This window comes from Ursus americanus, chromosome 4 (assembly GCF_024610735.1).
Source record: "Ursus americanus isolate L20-20 chromosome 4, mUrsAme1.1.p, whole genome shotgun sequence".
Lineage (NCBI taxonomy): Eukaryota > Metazoa > Chordata > Mammalia > Carnivora > Ursidae > Ursus > Ursus americanus.
Genome location: NC_142130.1, coordinates 53,295,726 through 53,314,034, shown reverse-complemented (window position 1 = coordinate 53,314,034; position 18,309 = coordinate 53,295,726). Strand labels below are relative to the sequence as shown.

The 18,309-nt window shown below is 36.5% G+C and overlaps 1 protein-coding gene across 1 annotated transcript in view; it reads right to left on the bottom strand.

Moving 5' to 3' along the window:
* Positions 1 to 18,309, bottom strand: part of IMPG2 (interphotoreceptor matrix proteoglycan 2) — a 76,612-nt gene that overhangs the window by 43,281 nt on the left and 15,022 nt on the right. The window contains exons 4-8 of the mRNA XM_045785320.2: positions 10,449 to 10,498; positions 9,461 to 9,543; positions 6,232 to 6,393; positions 3,191 to 3,249; positions 1,156 to 1,176 (exon numbers count right to left, since the gene is read on the bottom strand). Of these exons, the coding sequence (XP_045641276.2) occupies positions 1,156 to 1,176; positions 3,191 to 3,249; positions 6,232 to 6,393; positions 9,461 to 9,543; positions 10,449 to 10,498 (375 nt within the window). The remainder of the gene's footprint in view (positions 1 to 1,155; positions 1,177 to 3,190; positions 3,250 to 6,231; positions 6,394 to 9,460; positions 9,544 to 10,448; positions 10,499 to 18,309) is intronic.

The following is an 18,309-nucleotide window of genomic DNA, read 5'->3' as shown; positions in this document are numbered from 1 at the left end:
ACGGCAAATCAGTTTGTCTGTCTCAGGCAAAGTATCCCCACTTGCAGAAGGAGAATGAATATTAATCCTCATTTTTACTATCTCAAAGGGATATTAAGAAAATAAAATGAAAAAATAAAAAAGAACCAGTAATTTGACAGATCTCTAAAAGCACTTTTCATTAGATTGTGTGTTCCTAGAGGAAATAAACCAAGAGTTATCAATTTTTGTAGGCACAGGGTTTGTCCAATTAGTAGGCACTTAGGAAACACTTGCTTAAATAATATAAATGAAAATGAGGGAATCAGAAAGCTCTTTTCAAATATAAAATATTACAATGAAGTAGTATTACTGTATGTCTAAACATGCCCATAATTAACGCATGAATTTGCTTCATAAATTCTATTTATACTCCTCAATCTTGCAAGAGAAAATGAATTTTAAATAAATTTAAAACCAAAAGCAAAAAATGACAAGCAACCTCCACAAAGGGTATTGACTATGTTTTTATATTATGCTGCTTCTAAGAAATTCCAGAGAGCAACTGTTTTTGCAAATGAACTATTATTACAGAGATCAGCTTTCTCCCCTCCATTTACCACTTAAAGTGACACTTGATTATATCACTGAATGACATAGTACACTTGAAAATGTTTACATTAATGGCGGGTTTTACTCCTATTTTAAATTTAGTGTAACTCAACATTTAAAAGTACCTGACAGTCAACCGTCCATGACAGGAGTCTGTAAACTACAACCTGTGAGCTAAATCCAGCTCAGTGTCTATGAGTTCAAAGATTTTATATTTTTACATAGTTGAAAAAATCAAAACAAAAACAATATTTTGTGACAAGTAAAAATTACATGAAATTCAGATTTCAGTTTCCATAAATTTAAGTTTTACTGGAATATAGCCACACTCATTCATTTTCAGTGTATTATCTATATCTACATTCCTCTGATGGCTGAGTTAAGTAGTTGCAACAGAGAAGATATGGTCTGAAAAGCTTACAATATTTACTAACTGAAACTTAAGTAAAAAAGTTTGCCAACCCCTGATCTGTAAGGAGATGGATGCTAATATTGGAAGTTATAAAAGAATTGAGCTATGCTCCCTTGGACCTAGGGCTACCAGATTTTCCAAACTACCTTTTCCATCAGTTGACTGTACTTTACCTGCCATTTTCCTTGGGGGACCTGAAAATAAAAATTGAAAGTGTTAAGCAGAGTTTAAGACAGTTATAACTGTCACATCGATTCATCAAAGTGCAAGTTCTTAATATATTTCCTCTAAAATGTTTCCTTAAATCAAAATGTTTGCACAGTATTAGACATTGACAAACCCATGTAGACTGAAGGAAGCAAACAAAGGGTAGAAAAGATTGTATTTTAAAACTGACAATATTTACTATGTTTAAACTGTAATTAAAATACTTTTTAAACCATTCATATAAGGTTTTCTCTTTATAAATAAGCTTTTTTCAGTAGATCCGCAGAGGACTCCAGTTGCTGGCATTTAGCAAAATTAGGAAATATTTTTTTGGTAGACAATGTGTTATGTAATTTAAAATAAATGAAAAGAAAATTGGATGTTATACAGAAAGATGCTAAGGGACTGGGAAAGGTCAGGACTGAACCACAGGATATTGCATGGCCTTCAATATTTATTCATTTTATGTAACAGACACTTAATAGATCTTCCCATGTGCCAGAAAACTGTGCTAAGTGTTTTACAAAATCAATTCATTTAATCCTCATCAAGATTATTAAGGACCACTAGAATCCCCATTTTACAGGTAAAGAAACTGAGGAAAAAGGAAGCTACGTAATTTACCCAAGGTATTTCAAAAGTATTTTTAATAAAGCAGAATTAATAGTAAATTCTCTTTTTTATACAAATAAGACATTAAAACTTGATTACTTATCTAAAATCATTCAGCCAGAAGTGCCAAAAGCAGGTTTGAACCCAGGGTAGTTGGTTCCAGAGGCCATGTTACCTTTCGTGTGCTGCCACACAAAACGCCTCGCATTCCTAGGTTCTCATATGAGCTTTAGTCATAACTGGAGGCAGTAATCTATGAGAAGTGCTAAGGCTGAACTGGGGAGACTGGTCATGGTATGAGAGTAGGTGGTGGGTCAATTTACCATGCTTGCCCTCTCCCCCACACAGATAACTAGCTGAGTGTCTTCTAGTAAATTACTGACATTCCCTGTGCCCTGGTGTCCTCATCAGAAAAAAAAAAAATGAGGATAATAATAACTATCTCACAGCATGGCTGTTGAGAATAAATGAGTTATAAAGCTATGAAGCCTGGCACACTGTCAATGCTATATAAGTGCTTGCTATTATTTCTGGTAAACCCCGAAGTTGTGATAAGAGAATATGCCAAAGTTAAGATGTTGGCCCTATTGATTATTCTGCGAAGTTACACAGTACCCCACTCATGCTCCCCTGAATCCAACAGCTGGGCCACAGCTATCCTCCAAATGCCCCAAACCCTCAGAATACTGAGGCTAGCATACGGTTGAAGAGTAAGAGCTGTAAAGTCAGCCCCCTGGTTTCAAAACCCCTCTTCCACCGTTTATTTACAAGCTCACTGACTTTGGGCTGATACTTCATCCTTTTAAACCTGTTTGCACTCTGCAAAATGAGTATTAATAATAATATTTATTCTGATTAAGTTAGCTCAGGAATATGAAGTCCCCAATACAAAGTATTGACTCAGTAAACATTCGCAAGTATTACGTGGTTTTAAGCAGAGACGAAATGTCTTAAAAAGAGGTCTCTGATTTACTTAAAACTGCTATGTTTGAATGAAGACAAATGCATCCCCTCCAGAATGCCCTTACAGTAAGATGTCAAAGTCACCTCAGTAGAACATTGACAAGATTTAGTAGGAAGCCAACATCATATCTAATATGACTCCAGGCTCCCCTCAGTGCCAAGTAACTTGTCAGCAGCAAGCCGGGACATGAATTCCTAAGTTCTTATCTGCCTAACTACAGATCTAGTATGTCTCCCTGAATATATTCTTCCGCCTTTTTCTAACTCAGTTTCCTCTCCTGAAAAACTATCATTAAGAATACACACTTACCAGAAATAGTATTGAATTACAGCATTTGTTTTTAGAGCACACGTAATGAACACAAAGAGATATTATATTGAAATAAAGAGTGCTACTGAACACGTACATTTTTAGAGTCTATTTACCTAAAATCGAGTACACGAATGTCCTTATAGCCTGGTAACCCCGTAAATGCATTTTCAACCTGTTAAAAATAAAAATAAAATTTATAGCTATGTAGAAATGTGAAAAGGTACATAGAAAATACTGTTTTTAAGAGCTGAATATAAAGTGCACTGTTTATAACTAGTAGAAGCATACACATGTATACAGATGCATAATAGAAAGTTATATAATTATAATAGTTAACAATGTTAGAAAATAACTGTCACATTTTTCTTTTACACTTTGTCTTTTAAGGTTTTAATGTATTTTAATATTAATTTTTTTCCAAATTATGAAAAGCAACTTCTTATTGGCAAAGCACTGCTTTTTCCCTTGTGGGATAAAATGTAGAAAAAAGCATTAGTTTCCAAAAAAAAGCTATAATGACATTTTTAAATGTAATTGTTTGGATTAGAAATCTGGCTGCAGCATACACACCGACAAACAGTCAAGTGTTCGTTTTCTGTAAGTGTAACATGTCTGATGGTATCTGTTTCCTGTTCCTACAATACAAGGGACTGTGAACAAAGTTAGCATTAGAAACTAGTCCACAAGCTGAAGCTCAGTCCCCAGGACAGAGGTCCTGTTGACCGGGTCTCATGAAGGAGGTTATGAAGCAGTGACCAGGTAACTTAACTGGTCAAAAGATCAATTTATGAGCATCCCATCTACAGGAACAAGTTTTATCACTGAGTCTTTAAAATCCAGCCATGTAAATCGAGATGAGATGAGTGACTGGAGGGAGGGAAAGAATGCTAACTGGAGTAAAAATCTAAAAATAGTCAAGTCATAAATAAATACATATTTTAACAACATTGAACACTTAACCCACATTTCAGAAGGTGACAGTCTCAGCAGATAAGTCACTATGGAGCCAACACCAGAATAAGGGAAAGAAGTTGTTAGTGGACTTTGGCGACATCTCTGGGAACCCACTTTTAAAACCAAGTCTTGATATAATCAGGAGAGTGGGATTTTTTTTAAAAATCAGGGTTCACCGAAGATCTCAATGCGTCAAGGATAAAGAATCCAAACCCATGTAAGTCTTCACCTATGATAATTTGCCTTGTTTTATTCTCTTAGAAGAAAGACAGAAATGCCATAATTCTTGTAGGATGAAAGTAGAGATGGAATCTTGAAGGACAGGAATCCAAAAATGAGTTCGTCTCAGCTGTTTCTGTTGGCAAAGTAACTGAATACAAGCCTTATTTTATAGAATTAATACTGCCTTGCCCATCAACCATTTTGGTTTTCATAAGATTAAAATGAATGTACCTGAAAGTAATCCATCAACTGCAAAATGTTATACAACTCTATATTATTATAATTTGCTAGACCCATCTCATTTTGAGTTTTGTCATCTCTTGAGTCTAACCATGTACAAGTATTCTAATTCCTCCTGAACCTCAATCCTCTCCAAGCAGGCTTTCTTTTTCCCTATATATCTTCCCATATTATTACCTACGAAATAATATTAAAGGAGCAATCCCTGTGACTCTGCCCTGAAGGGAGAGAACTCCCTTCAATTTGCATTAAACACAATTACAGAACCTTTCTGAGACACAACCTCTAACTCTGCTGCTTTACACAAGGAAGTGGCTGTTGGTAGACATTTCCATGCAGGGCTGTAGAGATACTCCAAAGAAACCATTTCATGGTAGGCCCAGGCCCTTCATCACCCCCAAATCACCTCAAGCCAAGAGCTATCTACCTCATAAAGTCTCTGCTGGAGATGTTTTTCAGAATGTTTCCTGGACTTCCTCTAAATATGCAGTCATTCAGTGGAATTGTTTATCTAAACATTCAGGCGTACTAAGTTTCCTTACTCCGAGAGCAGAGAGAACCAGACAGCTGATCCAAGACTCTATCTGATGCCAGGTGGCCACTGGCCTGGCTGACATTTCTTCTACATACCATACAGCCTTGCAACTTGGCCACACAGAAAGGAAAAATAATCGTCTGGCTTGCACTCCCCACGTTGGATGGCTGCAATGATGCCGTTTGGCTGAGAAATGCACATTTCTTTTTCTCCTCTAGACATAGTGTCTAGGGAAGGAAATGAGTCCAACGTAACGGAATTGAAAAACTTGGGCAAGGAGAACCCCATCAAGAGGGAAGGAAAAGAAATAAATAGGAAGGAATGATGTGCCCTGTCACCGGACAGAAAAGGGAGATGGGCACTCAATGCCTTAAGACATAAGAGCAAAGGCATACAAGAAGGGCCACATATAGATCATTTTTGACTGAAAGAATCTTGAGTTCAAGTCCTATATAGAATCCTTCCAGAAATTAAAGTTGCAGGATAGTCTAATTTACAATTCTTTAAAGAAATACCTTTTTAAAAATACCTCTAACCAAGAAACAGAGATAGGGAAATTTACTTTTCACTGGATACTCTTTTGTCCTTTTGAACTTGGTACTGTGTACTACTTATGTGTTAACTGTCCCCAATTTTTCAGTTTAGAAAAAGAATATTAAAAAGGAAATTAAAAGAAATTAATGTTCCTCCAAGATAAAGCAATACACTGTTTCTTAAAGTTTCTTTAAGTTTCTTAAAGATACTTATTTCTGCAAATATTGTCAAGTTAAAACCATGCCATTGAACACATGCTTCTTTGGCTGTGCAGCAAAAGTTTGGAAATAGCATTTATTTGTTAGCAGATGGTAAAGGTGTGTCAGATTTTGATTCAATTAACTCATCTGTCTTTCTGTGACCTTTCTACAGAGTTTTCTGAAGAAGTGGCTAAATCACAGCCCTCTGAACCAAATAGAAGAAGAGCTTGATTCCTTAACCTACGTTTAACTAGTCTTGTGAATATGGGAAATTTACAGCCCCAGGAACATGTCTTGTTAATTAATTAAGAAAGAAAAGAAAAGAGAAAAGAAAAGAAAAGAGAAAGGGGAGGGAGGAAGGGAGGGAAGGAAGGAGGGAGGGAGGAAAAGGAAAGGAAAGGAAAGGGAAAGGAAGGAAAGAAAAAGGAAAGAAAAGAAAAGAGAAAAAACAAACCAAAAAATCACCTACCTCTGAAATAAACTCTTCTACAAGGTGCTGGTGGTGGAAGGTGGATGGATCCTGTAGTTCTTCCCTAAACTGCTCTCCCAAAAGGTGGATACTGAATTCTGCAATCTGCTCAGTTGCTGGTTTTGTGGATTCTTCTATCACATTCTCAATTTCATTGCTAATCTTTATTTTTAGAGAAAAAAACAACAAATGCAAATGTTTACTCGGGCAACCAACAAATATCTACTAATTGGTACATAAGAGACACTGTGTCAAAAGAAACTTCTAGTGATGACGTTTTATACAGTGTTTGACTTTGGAACTAATTGGGTGGACTTTAAGACATAGGCTAACATTAAAATTACTATGAATTTGTACATTCCTTTGAACACACAATGACTGCTTCAGGGAAAGACAGAAAATTTTCCAAAGATAACCACCAAAGTTGACCATCTTCTATCACATCATCTGTGAGTTTAAAAAGAGATGACTATGCTAATAATATCATCTAAAAATAGCCTAGAAGTGTTGTTCTCAATTTTTTTGGTCTTAGGACCCATTTAAACTCTTAAAAATCGTTAAGAAACACAAAGAAGTTTGGGTTTTGTGGGTTGTATCTATAGATATTTACCAAACAAAAAATTAAGGGGACATTTTTTAAATATTAATTCATTTAAAAATAACAAACTCCTTACATTGTAAAAAGGAATAACATTTTGCAAAATAAAAAATTAACAAGAAGAGTAACATTGTTTATATTTTTCCAAATTCTTTAATTTGGTTGGCTTTAGAAGGCACAGAATTCTCATATCTGTTTCTGCATTCAATCAGTTGCAATATGTTAATTTAGTCGGAATACATAAAGAAAAGTATTAGGGAAGGGAGAATTATATTAACAGCCTTTTCAGATAATTGTGGAGATTGTTTTTAGATGCTACACCAAATTCAACAAGGGGTAGCTTCTTAAAGATTAGGTGCTACGTGGAATCTGAAACTGTATCAATGAGCTTTTTGTACTCTGTAACATTAAAATCCAGGTCTTCCAGTGGCCAAAACTGCAACAATTTGAACAACAAAATAAATAATGGATTACCACCCAAATAATAAAATAAATATCCAAGAGTCCATATTGATAGAAATAAATGATTTAATAAATAAATGAGAAGTGACAATAGTGTCTTACAGAAGAATTCCAATTAGTAAATGTAGATGAGGGAAAGAAATTATCATTACTACAATGCTAGAGTAAGAACTGCTACATGGTAGATACATTTGAGCTCATCAACCTAAATCCCTCCATTGTGATACACAGGAAAGGGGGTTGGAATGGAAGAACGGCTAGCAAGCCAATGGCAGAGTCAGGAAGAGAATACAGAGGCTTTCCTTCAGTGTATAATTTTTCATCCCTGATAGATCATATAATCAAAGACCTTCAAAGTCTACTATCCCTTTGGATGCCTGAATTCTCTCTACAATATCCCTGACAAATGGTTGCTCATCCTCAGTTTAAATGGCTCTAATGAGAGAGTCATGATTTTCAAAGGCAGACCATTACATTTCAAAAAAAAAAGCTCTCGGGGCGCCTGAGTGGCTCAGCTCCGTAAGCATCTGTGTTTGGTTTAGGTCATGGTCCTGAGATCCTGGGATGGAGCCCCATGTCAGGCTCCGTGCTCAGTGGGGAGTCTGCTTCTCCCTCTGCCTCTGCCCCTTCCTTATACACTCTCTCTCTCTCAAATAAAGAAATAAAATCTTTTTTTAAAAAAATTTAGAAAGAACAAATATAATACAGTGTAATTTGTGGGATTGAAAAGGAAGAACTAAAAGAAAAGAAAGAACAAAAATGTCAAAAAACAGGATATAAATCAGTAGGGTGACTGAAGTACAATGTTCTAATATTCCTGCATTGCTTAAGATAAAGACCAAGATTTTGAAAAACTTAAATTTTGCTAGATTATACATTATAAGTTAAGAGGTAACTTATAGGGTAAATACATTTTATATATATAATATAAATACTATACATAATAATATATTATAATATATACTACGTAACTTATAGGGAAACTACTAACGAAACAGAAATAAAGTACATAATTTCTATAACAGTAGATGGAAAATGTATTAGGAAAAAAATTGAACTGTAAAAGTGAACCTTCGGGCTTCATTTTGAACTAGACGTTCAAGCAATCTAATTCTTGTTAGGTATCTCTATACTGCTTTGTTTTCTTACTTATCCTATAAATTGGCTTCAAATAGTCTTCTCTTTTGAATATTAATGTTCTAATTGATTATACATAACTCCTTCATTTCTATGATAAGGAATTAAATGTTTCCAGACCTAAACCTCCAACTATTCTGCTTGAAGTTCAGAACCACAGGATCACTTTTTACTCATTCATTCACAAATATTTTTTGAATGACATTATTTCCCAGCACCAGCCACTCTGGACAAAGTTGTATGGAGGGTGAATATATTGATTCTAGCATCCACTCACGGATCCCACACTACTACCAGTCTTGTTCAGTGACAGGGAAAGTGGTGGGGCAGAGTGGGGTGATTTAACCTGATTTCGTATAAATTAAAATGTCCAAGGTGGGAAGAATAGGTGCAAGGTAACTAAATTACACCCTTCTAGTGAATATGTTCAGTCAGAGTTTGCACTATAGTAAGTAATCTAGGATTTATGAACTCCCAAATTTTAAAAAATTCATATTTAACAAAAGTTCTAACAAAATATTTCTATCTTCCTGGGCAGCCTATGTACTTTTTTTTTAATCTGAATGTTATTGAAAGTAAACTTAATAATGTTTGACGGACAGATTACTGTTAATAATGATGCATTTTAAAACCACAGTATTTCTTGATTTTTCAACTACATAAAATCTACATCCTTTCCCTCAGAAGAAAAAAAGACTAAGTCCTGATCTATTATGGGATAGAAGAACCAGGCAAAAAACCCCACAGTAAATTATGTCACATAGCCCACAAGAGACAGTGAGTTTACCATGATGACAATTCCCCAGGCTCCAAGTCATTTCATTTACAACCTGAAGCTCTCTCTTGCAAAAGCAGATTGACTCGGCTCTCCAAGGAATCTTAGACTCTTTTCAATACACTGGTTTAGGATCCACAATATTTCCATGAAGGAAACCACATGAAGTCCTGTGTAGTTTGGCAATGGAATATAAGTCTCTCTGAACCCCTGTTCTCCATGTTAGAAACTAAAAAACAAAACACATCACCACTCACACTCTCCTCAGGCCTCTCCTTGCTGCTCTCCAAGGTACCTTCATAGGAGGTCACCCCTGGATATGGAGCACTAAGAACAGCACCTAAGTAGAAAAACAAAACCATGTATATGAATTCAGTCTCTAAGTCACAATCATATCAGGAAATAAAAAACTGACTTCAAAACCATTCTTGTAAGTCATTTGCTTTTCTATCCTGGAAATCCAGTACATTCTAACCTTAAGACATATTTGCATAGAATCCTCCTAGAACAGAAAATAATTATAACTCATTCATTCATTCAATAGCATTTAATGAGCACTTACTATATGCCTCAATGCAAGATGCTAGGGATACTGACAAAATTTTTATCCTTAAGGAGTTATCTAGTAAAGGGGACAGATAATGAAAAAAGTAATACTACGAAACAGGAAAAGTGGGTGAAGGTTGGAGACTGGCTATGAACTGATCATTGTTGAAGCTGGGCCTCATTATGCAATTCTAATTTTTTGTATATGTTTGAAATTTCCAATAAACAAAAGATTTTAAAAAAAAAATTAAAACTAAGGAAGGCAACTACCAATTTATAGGAGACACAGAAATCCAAGGAACATGTTAAAGTATACCACAGAATGCAATCAGAAAAATCCTCACTCTGAGAAACTCTTATAAAACAAATGACAAATGCTGGAGCTAGAAAGGTTCTACCTGTTGACATAAGTAGTGGTTACAGAGTGTTTGCCTTAAAGTAATTCCTTAGGTCATACATTTGTTTCAAGTAGCTTTCTGATTTTTATTAGACTTAATAATTAAAGATCTTTACATACAACATAATGCCATAAAATAAATGAAAACACAATTACTTCTTCTTGAGACTCCTGAACAACACATAAGGAAAGAGAAACCTGGTATTTTTTTAAATGTGAGCTGAAATGTGTGCTTGCTTGCAAGATCACCTCAAGCCATAAATAATTTAAAAAGAAAAGTGAATAAATGCACAAGAGCATACCTCCCGATGTTGAAGTATCACCAACAGGAAACGGAGATGACAATTCAGGGCTATGGTTTAAAAAGATGTTTAAAGTTAATAAAGATGACAGAAATATGTGGATATATTTTGAGTTTGTTTTCCAAAAAGGAATTCACTCGATCTTCAAACAGGGTTCCTAAAACCAAATTAGTACTGATTTAACAAAGTTTAAAGAATAATAGTCTTCATAATTCATTTATTTTACATTTATTGATTTTTGCTCAAGTAGAATCACCCTACATAAAGTACTCCCCTACTTACTATTCCATCAACCTGTTTGATTTCTTTTCAGTTATTATCAGTATGTATGTACTGATTGTTGATATATTTATCTACTTCTTTATCGGTCTCCAATCTCTTAATTCTCTCCAATGGCATTGTCATGGTAGTCACTGGACATACATGCTAATTTAAATTAACTAAAATTAAATAAAGTTTAAAATTTTGTTCCTCATTCACACTAGCCACATTTCAAGTGCTCCATAATCACATGTGCCTAATGGCTACTATATTGGACAGCACAGTAAAGAACATTTCCATCATCACAGAAAGTTCTATTGAACAGAATACCATAGGAATATAAATTCTATGAGATTAGGAACCTTGCCTGCCATGTTTTTACTCTGTCTCCAGCCTAAAATAGTACCTATCATTTAAAAGGCACTAAGTAGATATTTTTAGAGTAAAAGAATAAACAAATATTATTAGCCAGGGAATGGACAAGACATCTGGCATACAGCTGTGGAGAAACACATGCGATCTATTAAAGTTACAGTCTTACAGAAAATAGACAACAAATAAATGATTACAAGTGTAACAAGTACTACAGGCAGGAGAGTACTTGCTGCTAAGGAAAAAATATAAGCACAGATGTCATCTCATTGGAGAGATCATAGAAATCATAAAATTTTTTTACATAAAGGAAGTCAAGCTTAGAGAAATGACTCGCTGTAGGCCACACTGCTAACAAGCTACAAGTGACCCAGCTATCCTTTATAATGCCAATTTGCAACGACAAGAGAAGATTAAAAGATAATCTGAGAGGCTCCTGGATGGCTCAGTTAAGTGTCTGCCTTCGGCTCAGGTCATGATTCCAGAGTCCTAGGATTGAATCCTGGGATTGAGCCCCACATCTGGCTCCCTGCTCAGTGGGGAGTTTGCTTCTTCCTCGCCCTCTCTCTGCCCCTCCCCCTCAGATAAATAAATAAATAAATAAATAAATAAATAAATAAATAAATAAATAAAAATAAAATCTTAAAAAAAAAGATAGTCTGAGAAGTCCCTTCTCTAAAGGAAAGAAAATGGGTTTCTGCAAGTCGAAATTTCCACATAACCCAAAAATATAAAATTTACAGTATAATAATTTTAGGAAGTTTTATTTATTTGTTTTAAAGTTTTATTTATTTAAGTAGTCTTTACACTCAACATGCGGCTCAAACTCATGATCCCAAGATCAAGAGTCACGTGTTCTTCTGACTAAGCCAGTCAGCTGCCCCTTGAGAAGTTTTAGAACTTTAAAGTTTGTGTATATGTTCTAAGGGAAAAGGGATATTCCCGTTAACCTTTTACAAAGGAGTTTGATGGTGATTACATCTGTTGGATGGTGATTACATTACTGTTAAGAGTTCAAAACTATCTCCAACTTGCTTCCTAACGTGATTCAATTACAGTCAAAAATGTCTCCATCATAGGGGTGCCTGGGTGCAGCAGTCAGTTAACTGTCTGCCTTCGGCTCAGGTCATGATTCCAGAGTCCTAGGATTGAATCCTGGAATCAAGCCGCATGTCAGGCTCCCTGCTTAGCAGGGAGTCTGCTTCTGCCTCTCCCTTACCCCCCACTCATTACCCCCCACTCATTTTCTCTCCCCCACCCCGTGTCTCTCTCAAATGAATAAAATCTTTTTAAAAATGTCACCATCACAGACTTGCCAATGTGCCAGTGTGTCCCATGTTCACACAACTCCTTTAGATTGCCCTATTGCTCTAAATTAGGACATGGTGGTGGGACAGGGGGTTACTCAAAGCCACCAGATAAACATGGCAGACATTTTGAAGCATCCATTTTACTTGAAGCATAGGCAGGTGGGGAACTAAGTAAGAATTGATGTGTAATTCAAAACATTTTAATATTAAAACATGGTTACATTGTGGAATTGAATATAAACTTAGAATTAAAATTAAGATATTAAATATGATAATTCAAAGATATTTCATGACTGGAACTAGAGTGGGGGAGTCAACTAGGGCCATGTTCCCTAAACTTCCAGGATTTGGTAGAAATTTTGAGAAACTAGGGGACCTGCCTGGCTCAGTGGGTGGAGCATGCAATTCTTGATCTCGGGGCTGTGAGTTCGAGACCCACAGTGGGTGTAGAGATTACTTTAAAAAATTTAAAAACCTGTAAAAAAATAAAAAATAAAAAGAGAGAGAGAAAAAAATTTGAGAAACCGAGTTTTTAAAAATCTCAAAGATTTTTCTGCTTTTAAAAAATACTATCTAGAAAGAGTAACATATTAAACCATTACACCAAACCTATCACTTCTGGTTATTTAGAAGCATTTGCAGGAAACTGCTTCTCAGTGAGCTGTCTGTCATCTAGAAGAACCTAAGAAATATGACATCTGGGTAAGTCATTATGATAAGTGATGAGTGGAGAAAGGGCCTCCGTGATGAGAAAGCATCCAGAGGCTTCTCAGGTTGCAGGGAGCATAGCTAAAACAAGTAAGATCCAAATTCATCTGAGACAGATATTAACATAATCAGGCCTGAATAGGCTCGATCAGTTGTCCACAAGGCAGAACACCTTGCCAATACCTTCATTTTATAGAGGGAAAAACAAAGTCCAAATGAATAAAGCAATTTTTCCTGGGTGACACAATAACTTGATAGGGCCGAAGGCCATACCTAAAATTCCTAACCATATCTAGTTCCTTTTTCAATAATGGCAACAGCAAGAATGAGTACCACTAAATTTATCATGTGTCAAGCACTATGTTAAGTGTTTCATCTTGGTTAACTCATTTAATTCCAGCAACAATCTTAAAAGGAAGATACTATTATTCCCATTTACACATACGAGGAAACTAATAGTAGAAGAGGTTAAGAATTTGCTCAGAGTCACATGGCTAGACAATTGAGGAGCTATGATGTAAAACGGGCCCATCTGATTCCAGAAACCTCTCTCTCAGTCATCTTAATTCCTCACAACATGGCCTTTACATGAGCCATATTGACTAGAAGGGCAACCAAGATGGTTTCGCTTGGTTATAATAATAATGGCCTATATAAACTTAACAACCTAAAAGTCAAAGTGTATAAGGACCCAGAAAAAGGAAGGGAAACCCAATCAAAGTTGGAGAGCTATGGAAAGCAACCAGGTATGAAGAGCAAAGAGGTCAAAGTAAGACAGAGGGGCCAAAGCACAACACAGTAAGTAGAACAGGAAGTTGGGATGACATGGCAGTAACCAGACCTCACCTGGTTTCAGTCAAATTGTCCCCCACATCAAGGTCACATTTGATAAATAAGTCACAGGGATAAAGATGAATAACAGGAAATATAGTCAATAATATAATAACTTTGTATGGTGACAGATGGTAACTACACTTATGGTGGTAAGCATTTTGTAATGTGCGTAATTGTTGTACACCTGAAACTAATATAATGTTGTATGTCAACTATACTTCAATTAAAAATAAAGTTTCTTTAATTTAAAAAGAAGCATTGCAACTAAAAAATAAGTAAATACATTAAATTTAAGCTAATTCTCTAAGGAAGTATTCACAACGGAGGAGGTTGTTTACTTCAGTAGAACTAGATTTCACTTACTGAATTCAAAATAACATTTTAATGATGGTAAGTAGGCAATGCTCAGTAATTCAAATCTCTTGTCTAACAGTCCAATGCTTAATCCCTTATTTTCCCACTCTCCTTTCAAAAAACAGTAAAAAATCACTTAACAACAAGAATCCTTTCAACATGTTCTCATTAGGTATGCCTCCTGCAGGGATCCCCTAAAGTGTCACAACAGAACTAGAACACAGAGTTATACTGAGTTTGGAGACAGAAATACTTCTTCATTTCTAGGCCAAACCACAAATGTGAAGACGTTCAGCTAAGACCTTTAGCTTAATACCAGCAGCAAACAACCTCCTACTTTCTCATTTCCTCAGCTCATCCACCACAGAATTTATTACTGACCTCTACTGCCTAATCCTATCAGAATTCAGGTGAGATTGTACCAAAAGATATCAGAGACACATGGAGCATAATTTCAAAAACAAGCCAAGCATAATTTCCTATCTAGATTACGACTCCCCGTGACAATTTTCTATACTTTGCTTTGCTCTTCGATCTGTTAACTGTGATCAGCACAGGACAACAAAAGAACTCAGGGCACAGGGCCAGGAATCCTGGGTGCTGGTCCCAGAAGTATCATTAACTTTGTTATGCCTTAGAAAAGTATCTCTGTTGCTCTGGGCCACAAGAACTTAATCTCCAAAACAGGAATACCTCCCTACACTAACCTATTTCCCAAAGGTATGATGAAAACTAAATAAAACATTATATATGTAGAAGCATTATAAAATATGAGATGCTTAACAAATACAAAACAGAGGGTAATGGAACAGGGACACATGTCCCAAACAGAATAAAATAGTTGCTAAAAGCAAACAAACAAACATGTATATTTGGGGGGCGCCTGGGTGGCACAGCGGTTGATCGTCTGCCTTTGGCTCAGGGCGTGATCCCGGCGTTCCGGGATCGAGTCCCACATCAGGCTCTTCCGCTATGAGCCTGCTTCTTCCTCTCCCACTCCCCCTGCTTGTGTTCCCTCTCTCGCTGGCTGTCTCTCTCTGTCGAATAAATAAATAAAATCTTTAAAAAAAAAAAAAAAAAAAAAAAAAAAAAACATGTATATTTGGCTTTGTGATCCATGATAGGCATCCTCAACTACAAATATAAGTTGATTGAGATACAAAAAAAAAAAAAGCCAAAGAACAGTCTTATATCACCAGAGACCTGATAATAAACTTGAGTAATTGAGCAGAAACTCAGTTATTCATTTAACAACTATTTGGTGGGCACATATCCCAGGTGGGGCTTTGTACTGGTTATTGAGACTTCACAGTAAGTCCAGAAGGCAGGGGGTTTAGCATCAACTGGAGCTAAGAGGAGATGCTTTCAAGATACCTGGCTATAATGTACGCAAGTGCTGGGGAGGGCCTTTTGTAAATAGGTAACATGGGAGAGACTTGAGTGTGTTCAAATGCTAATAAGGAGTTAGTAATGGGAGAAGCTGAAGACTCAGGAGAGGGGAGAAACGATAAGAAGATGTATAAGAGGTAAGATGGGATGTGAGGTCCTAAGTAAGGTGAAAAATGTGTTGTTTTAAAGACACAGGGCAAATGATTGTAGCAGAAGCTTAAAGTGATACAGAACAGAGTATTTGGTGCAAGTCATAGGTCAGCAGGTGGGTTAGAGTTCACATAGAGGCAGCAATTTAAATCACAGAAAAGAAGTGTGATAAGTAGAACAGTGGCCCCTCAAACACATCCACATCCTACTCCCCCAAACCTGTGAATACGTTAAGCTACATACAAAAGGGAATTAAGGTTGCAGATGGAATTAAGGTTGCTAATCAGCTGGCCTTAAAATAGGGAGTGTAACCAGGTTTATCCAGGTGGATCCAGTGTAATCCTAAGGATCCTTCAGTGTGGAAGAAGGAGGCGGAAGAGTGTCAGAGTGATGAAATGTGAGAAAGAATGGACCAGCCATTGCTAGCTTTGAAGATGGAAGGGGGTCACGAGCCAACCAATGTGGGTAGTTTCTAGAAGTTGGAAAAGGCAAGAAAACAGTTTCTCCCCTAGATCTTCCAGAAAGGAATGCAAACCTGGCAACACCTTAAGACCCATGTCAGATTTCTGAATGATGTAACCGTAGGACAAATTTGTGTTGTCTTAAACTACCAAAGTTTGTGGTAATTTGCTACAGCAGCAATAAAACCTAACACAAGAATCTCCACACAGAGAATACAAGAGCAATCTCAAAAAAAATCACAAAAATAAATTTGAATATAGAAAAATGATGGGCAAATTAAGAGTTTCAATAGATCGCTATAGTACTCAAGCAGGGGAAAGATGGGCTTAGTGAATTCTTTGGCCACTCCCATGGTTTCGCTCCCAGTGTTACCTAACCCCAGATCACCCCTTTCAGCAACTACCACGGATGGCAGTTCTCACCTCACCCCAACCCGGTCTCCTCTAGTTACACGGGAAAGATGCTTTAAACTTTAAAATGCTCAGAATTCACTTATATTTTCATATGTATTGTTATTTTTATACATACATTACTTTCTAAGAATAGTAAATAATATTTTGAGTCCCTTATACCTACTACAGACAGTGCCTTACCAATAAAATACATGATCCAGTCAGCCCTGTTATGATGCATATTTGTGAATTTATTCCAATGTGATTAACACAGGAGACAACTGACTGTAGTGCAAAATTTCTACTTTACTTATATGTAATCTCATTGTGAAAAATGCTAGGTAGCTGTGGAAAACTGCACCCAGTTGAACTGAGTCCCACAGAAAGACACAAAACATAACATACACTACACTTTAAACATCTTCCAGCTACCTGCTGTGTGATGAGCCACACCCAACCTCATACGGTGTTACAACTGTCCATCCTACCTCAGAAAACCCTCCTTCCACCACTTTATAATAACCCACAAGCTATACACTTGCTAAAGTCCATTTCCCAAGTAAACTTCAGAGCTTCTTGCAGGTTAAATGCCATGTGTACTATGGTATTTACAAGCTTCTTAACCATATAAGATGTAGAAAATGTGCTACCAGTTTCATTAGGTACAACCATGAAGATTACTAGGACTGGTGGGACTCACCAGAGTATTTAGTTCACTCCCTGTGTGTTGAATGGCAATCATAAGGAACTTCCAAGCTCTGTTTCTTGGTGCTGAAGAGCCCACACCCAAGAAACCACATGGCCCAGCATCTAAGGGGGTGCTCAATCCCAGGCTCCAGCAGAGACTCAGTGGTAACATCAGCTGTATGAACAAGAGAGACCACACAAAGTCCCCTTCCCCCCGTGTACTCATATTTGATTTGAAACCTACATATACCCCACTAGCACTCACGTGTGTACTCCAACTATGCTATTGCCTGGATTCTGCTGCCCAATTGGGATCTCTAGACAGTGACTCACTTAACTGGTTTTTCAGTCTTTCTTTCTAATTTGAAGCAAAATTCTAGACTCTAGGGTTTTTTGCCCTAATGGTGTCTTTCTATATAATTACCCATATACTGGCATAATCTAGATACTCTGAGTATGGATAGAATTGAAATCTTTAATACTTATATACTCAAAATCCCTCACTTTCCATGAGCTGTTTTGTACTGCTACTGCTCAGGAGCCAGAAATGACCTTAATCCTAAAACTAAAGGCCAATAGAGCCAACAATCCTAATATTGGAGGATTCATCAAGGTTGTGTTGTTCCTATATTTCAAGGTCCTAACCATCATTTCTCAGTAAAGTGATCCATACCACCAACCATCATTTAATAAACTATTTGCCACTAAGGTGTACCATTTCAAAACATTTTTACTCTTACCCCATAAGCCTCAACAAAAGTAGATCATTCCATATTCCATTTCCTGAAATCTATTTTCTCACCCAAGAAAAAGGAAAAGTCTGCTTCCTGGCAAGGTCAGAAAGCAAACAAGCACACTGGCTGTGACAGTAGTCTTGAAAGGGAAGTGGCCTCAACATGAGGAAAAGCATTTGGGACCAACCCACAGCCCTGGTCATTGCAG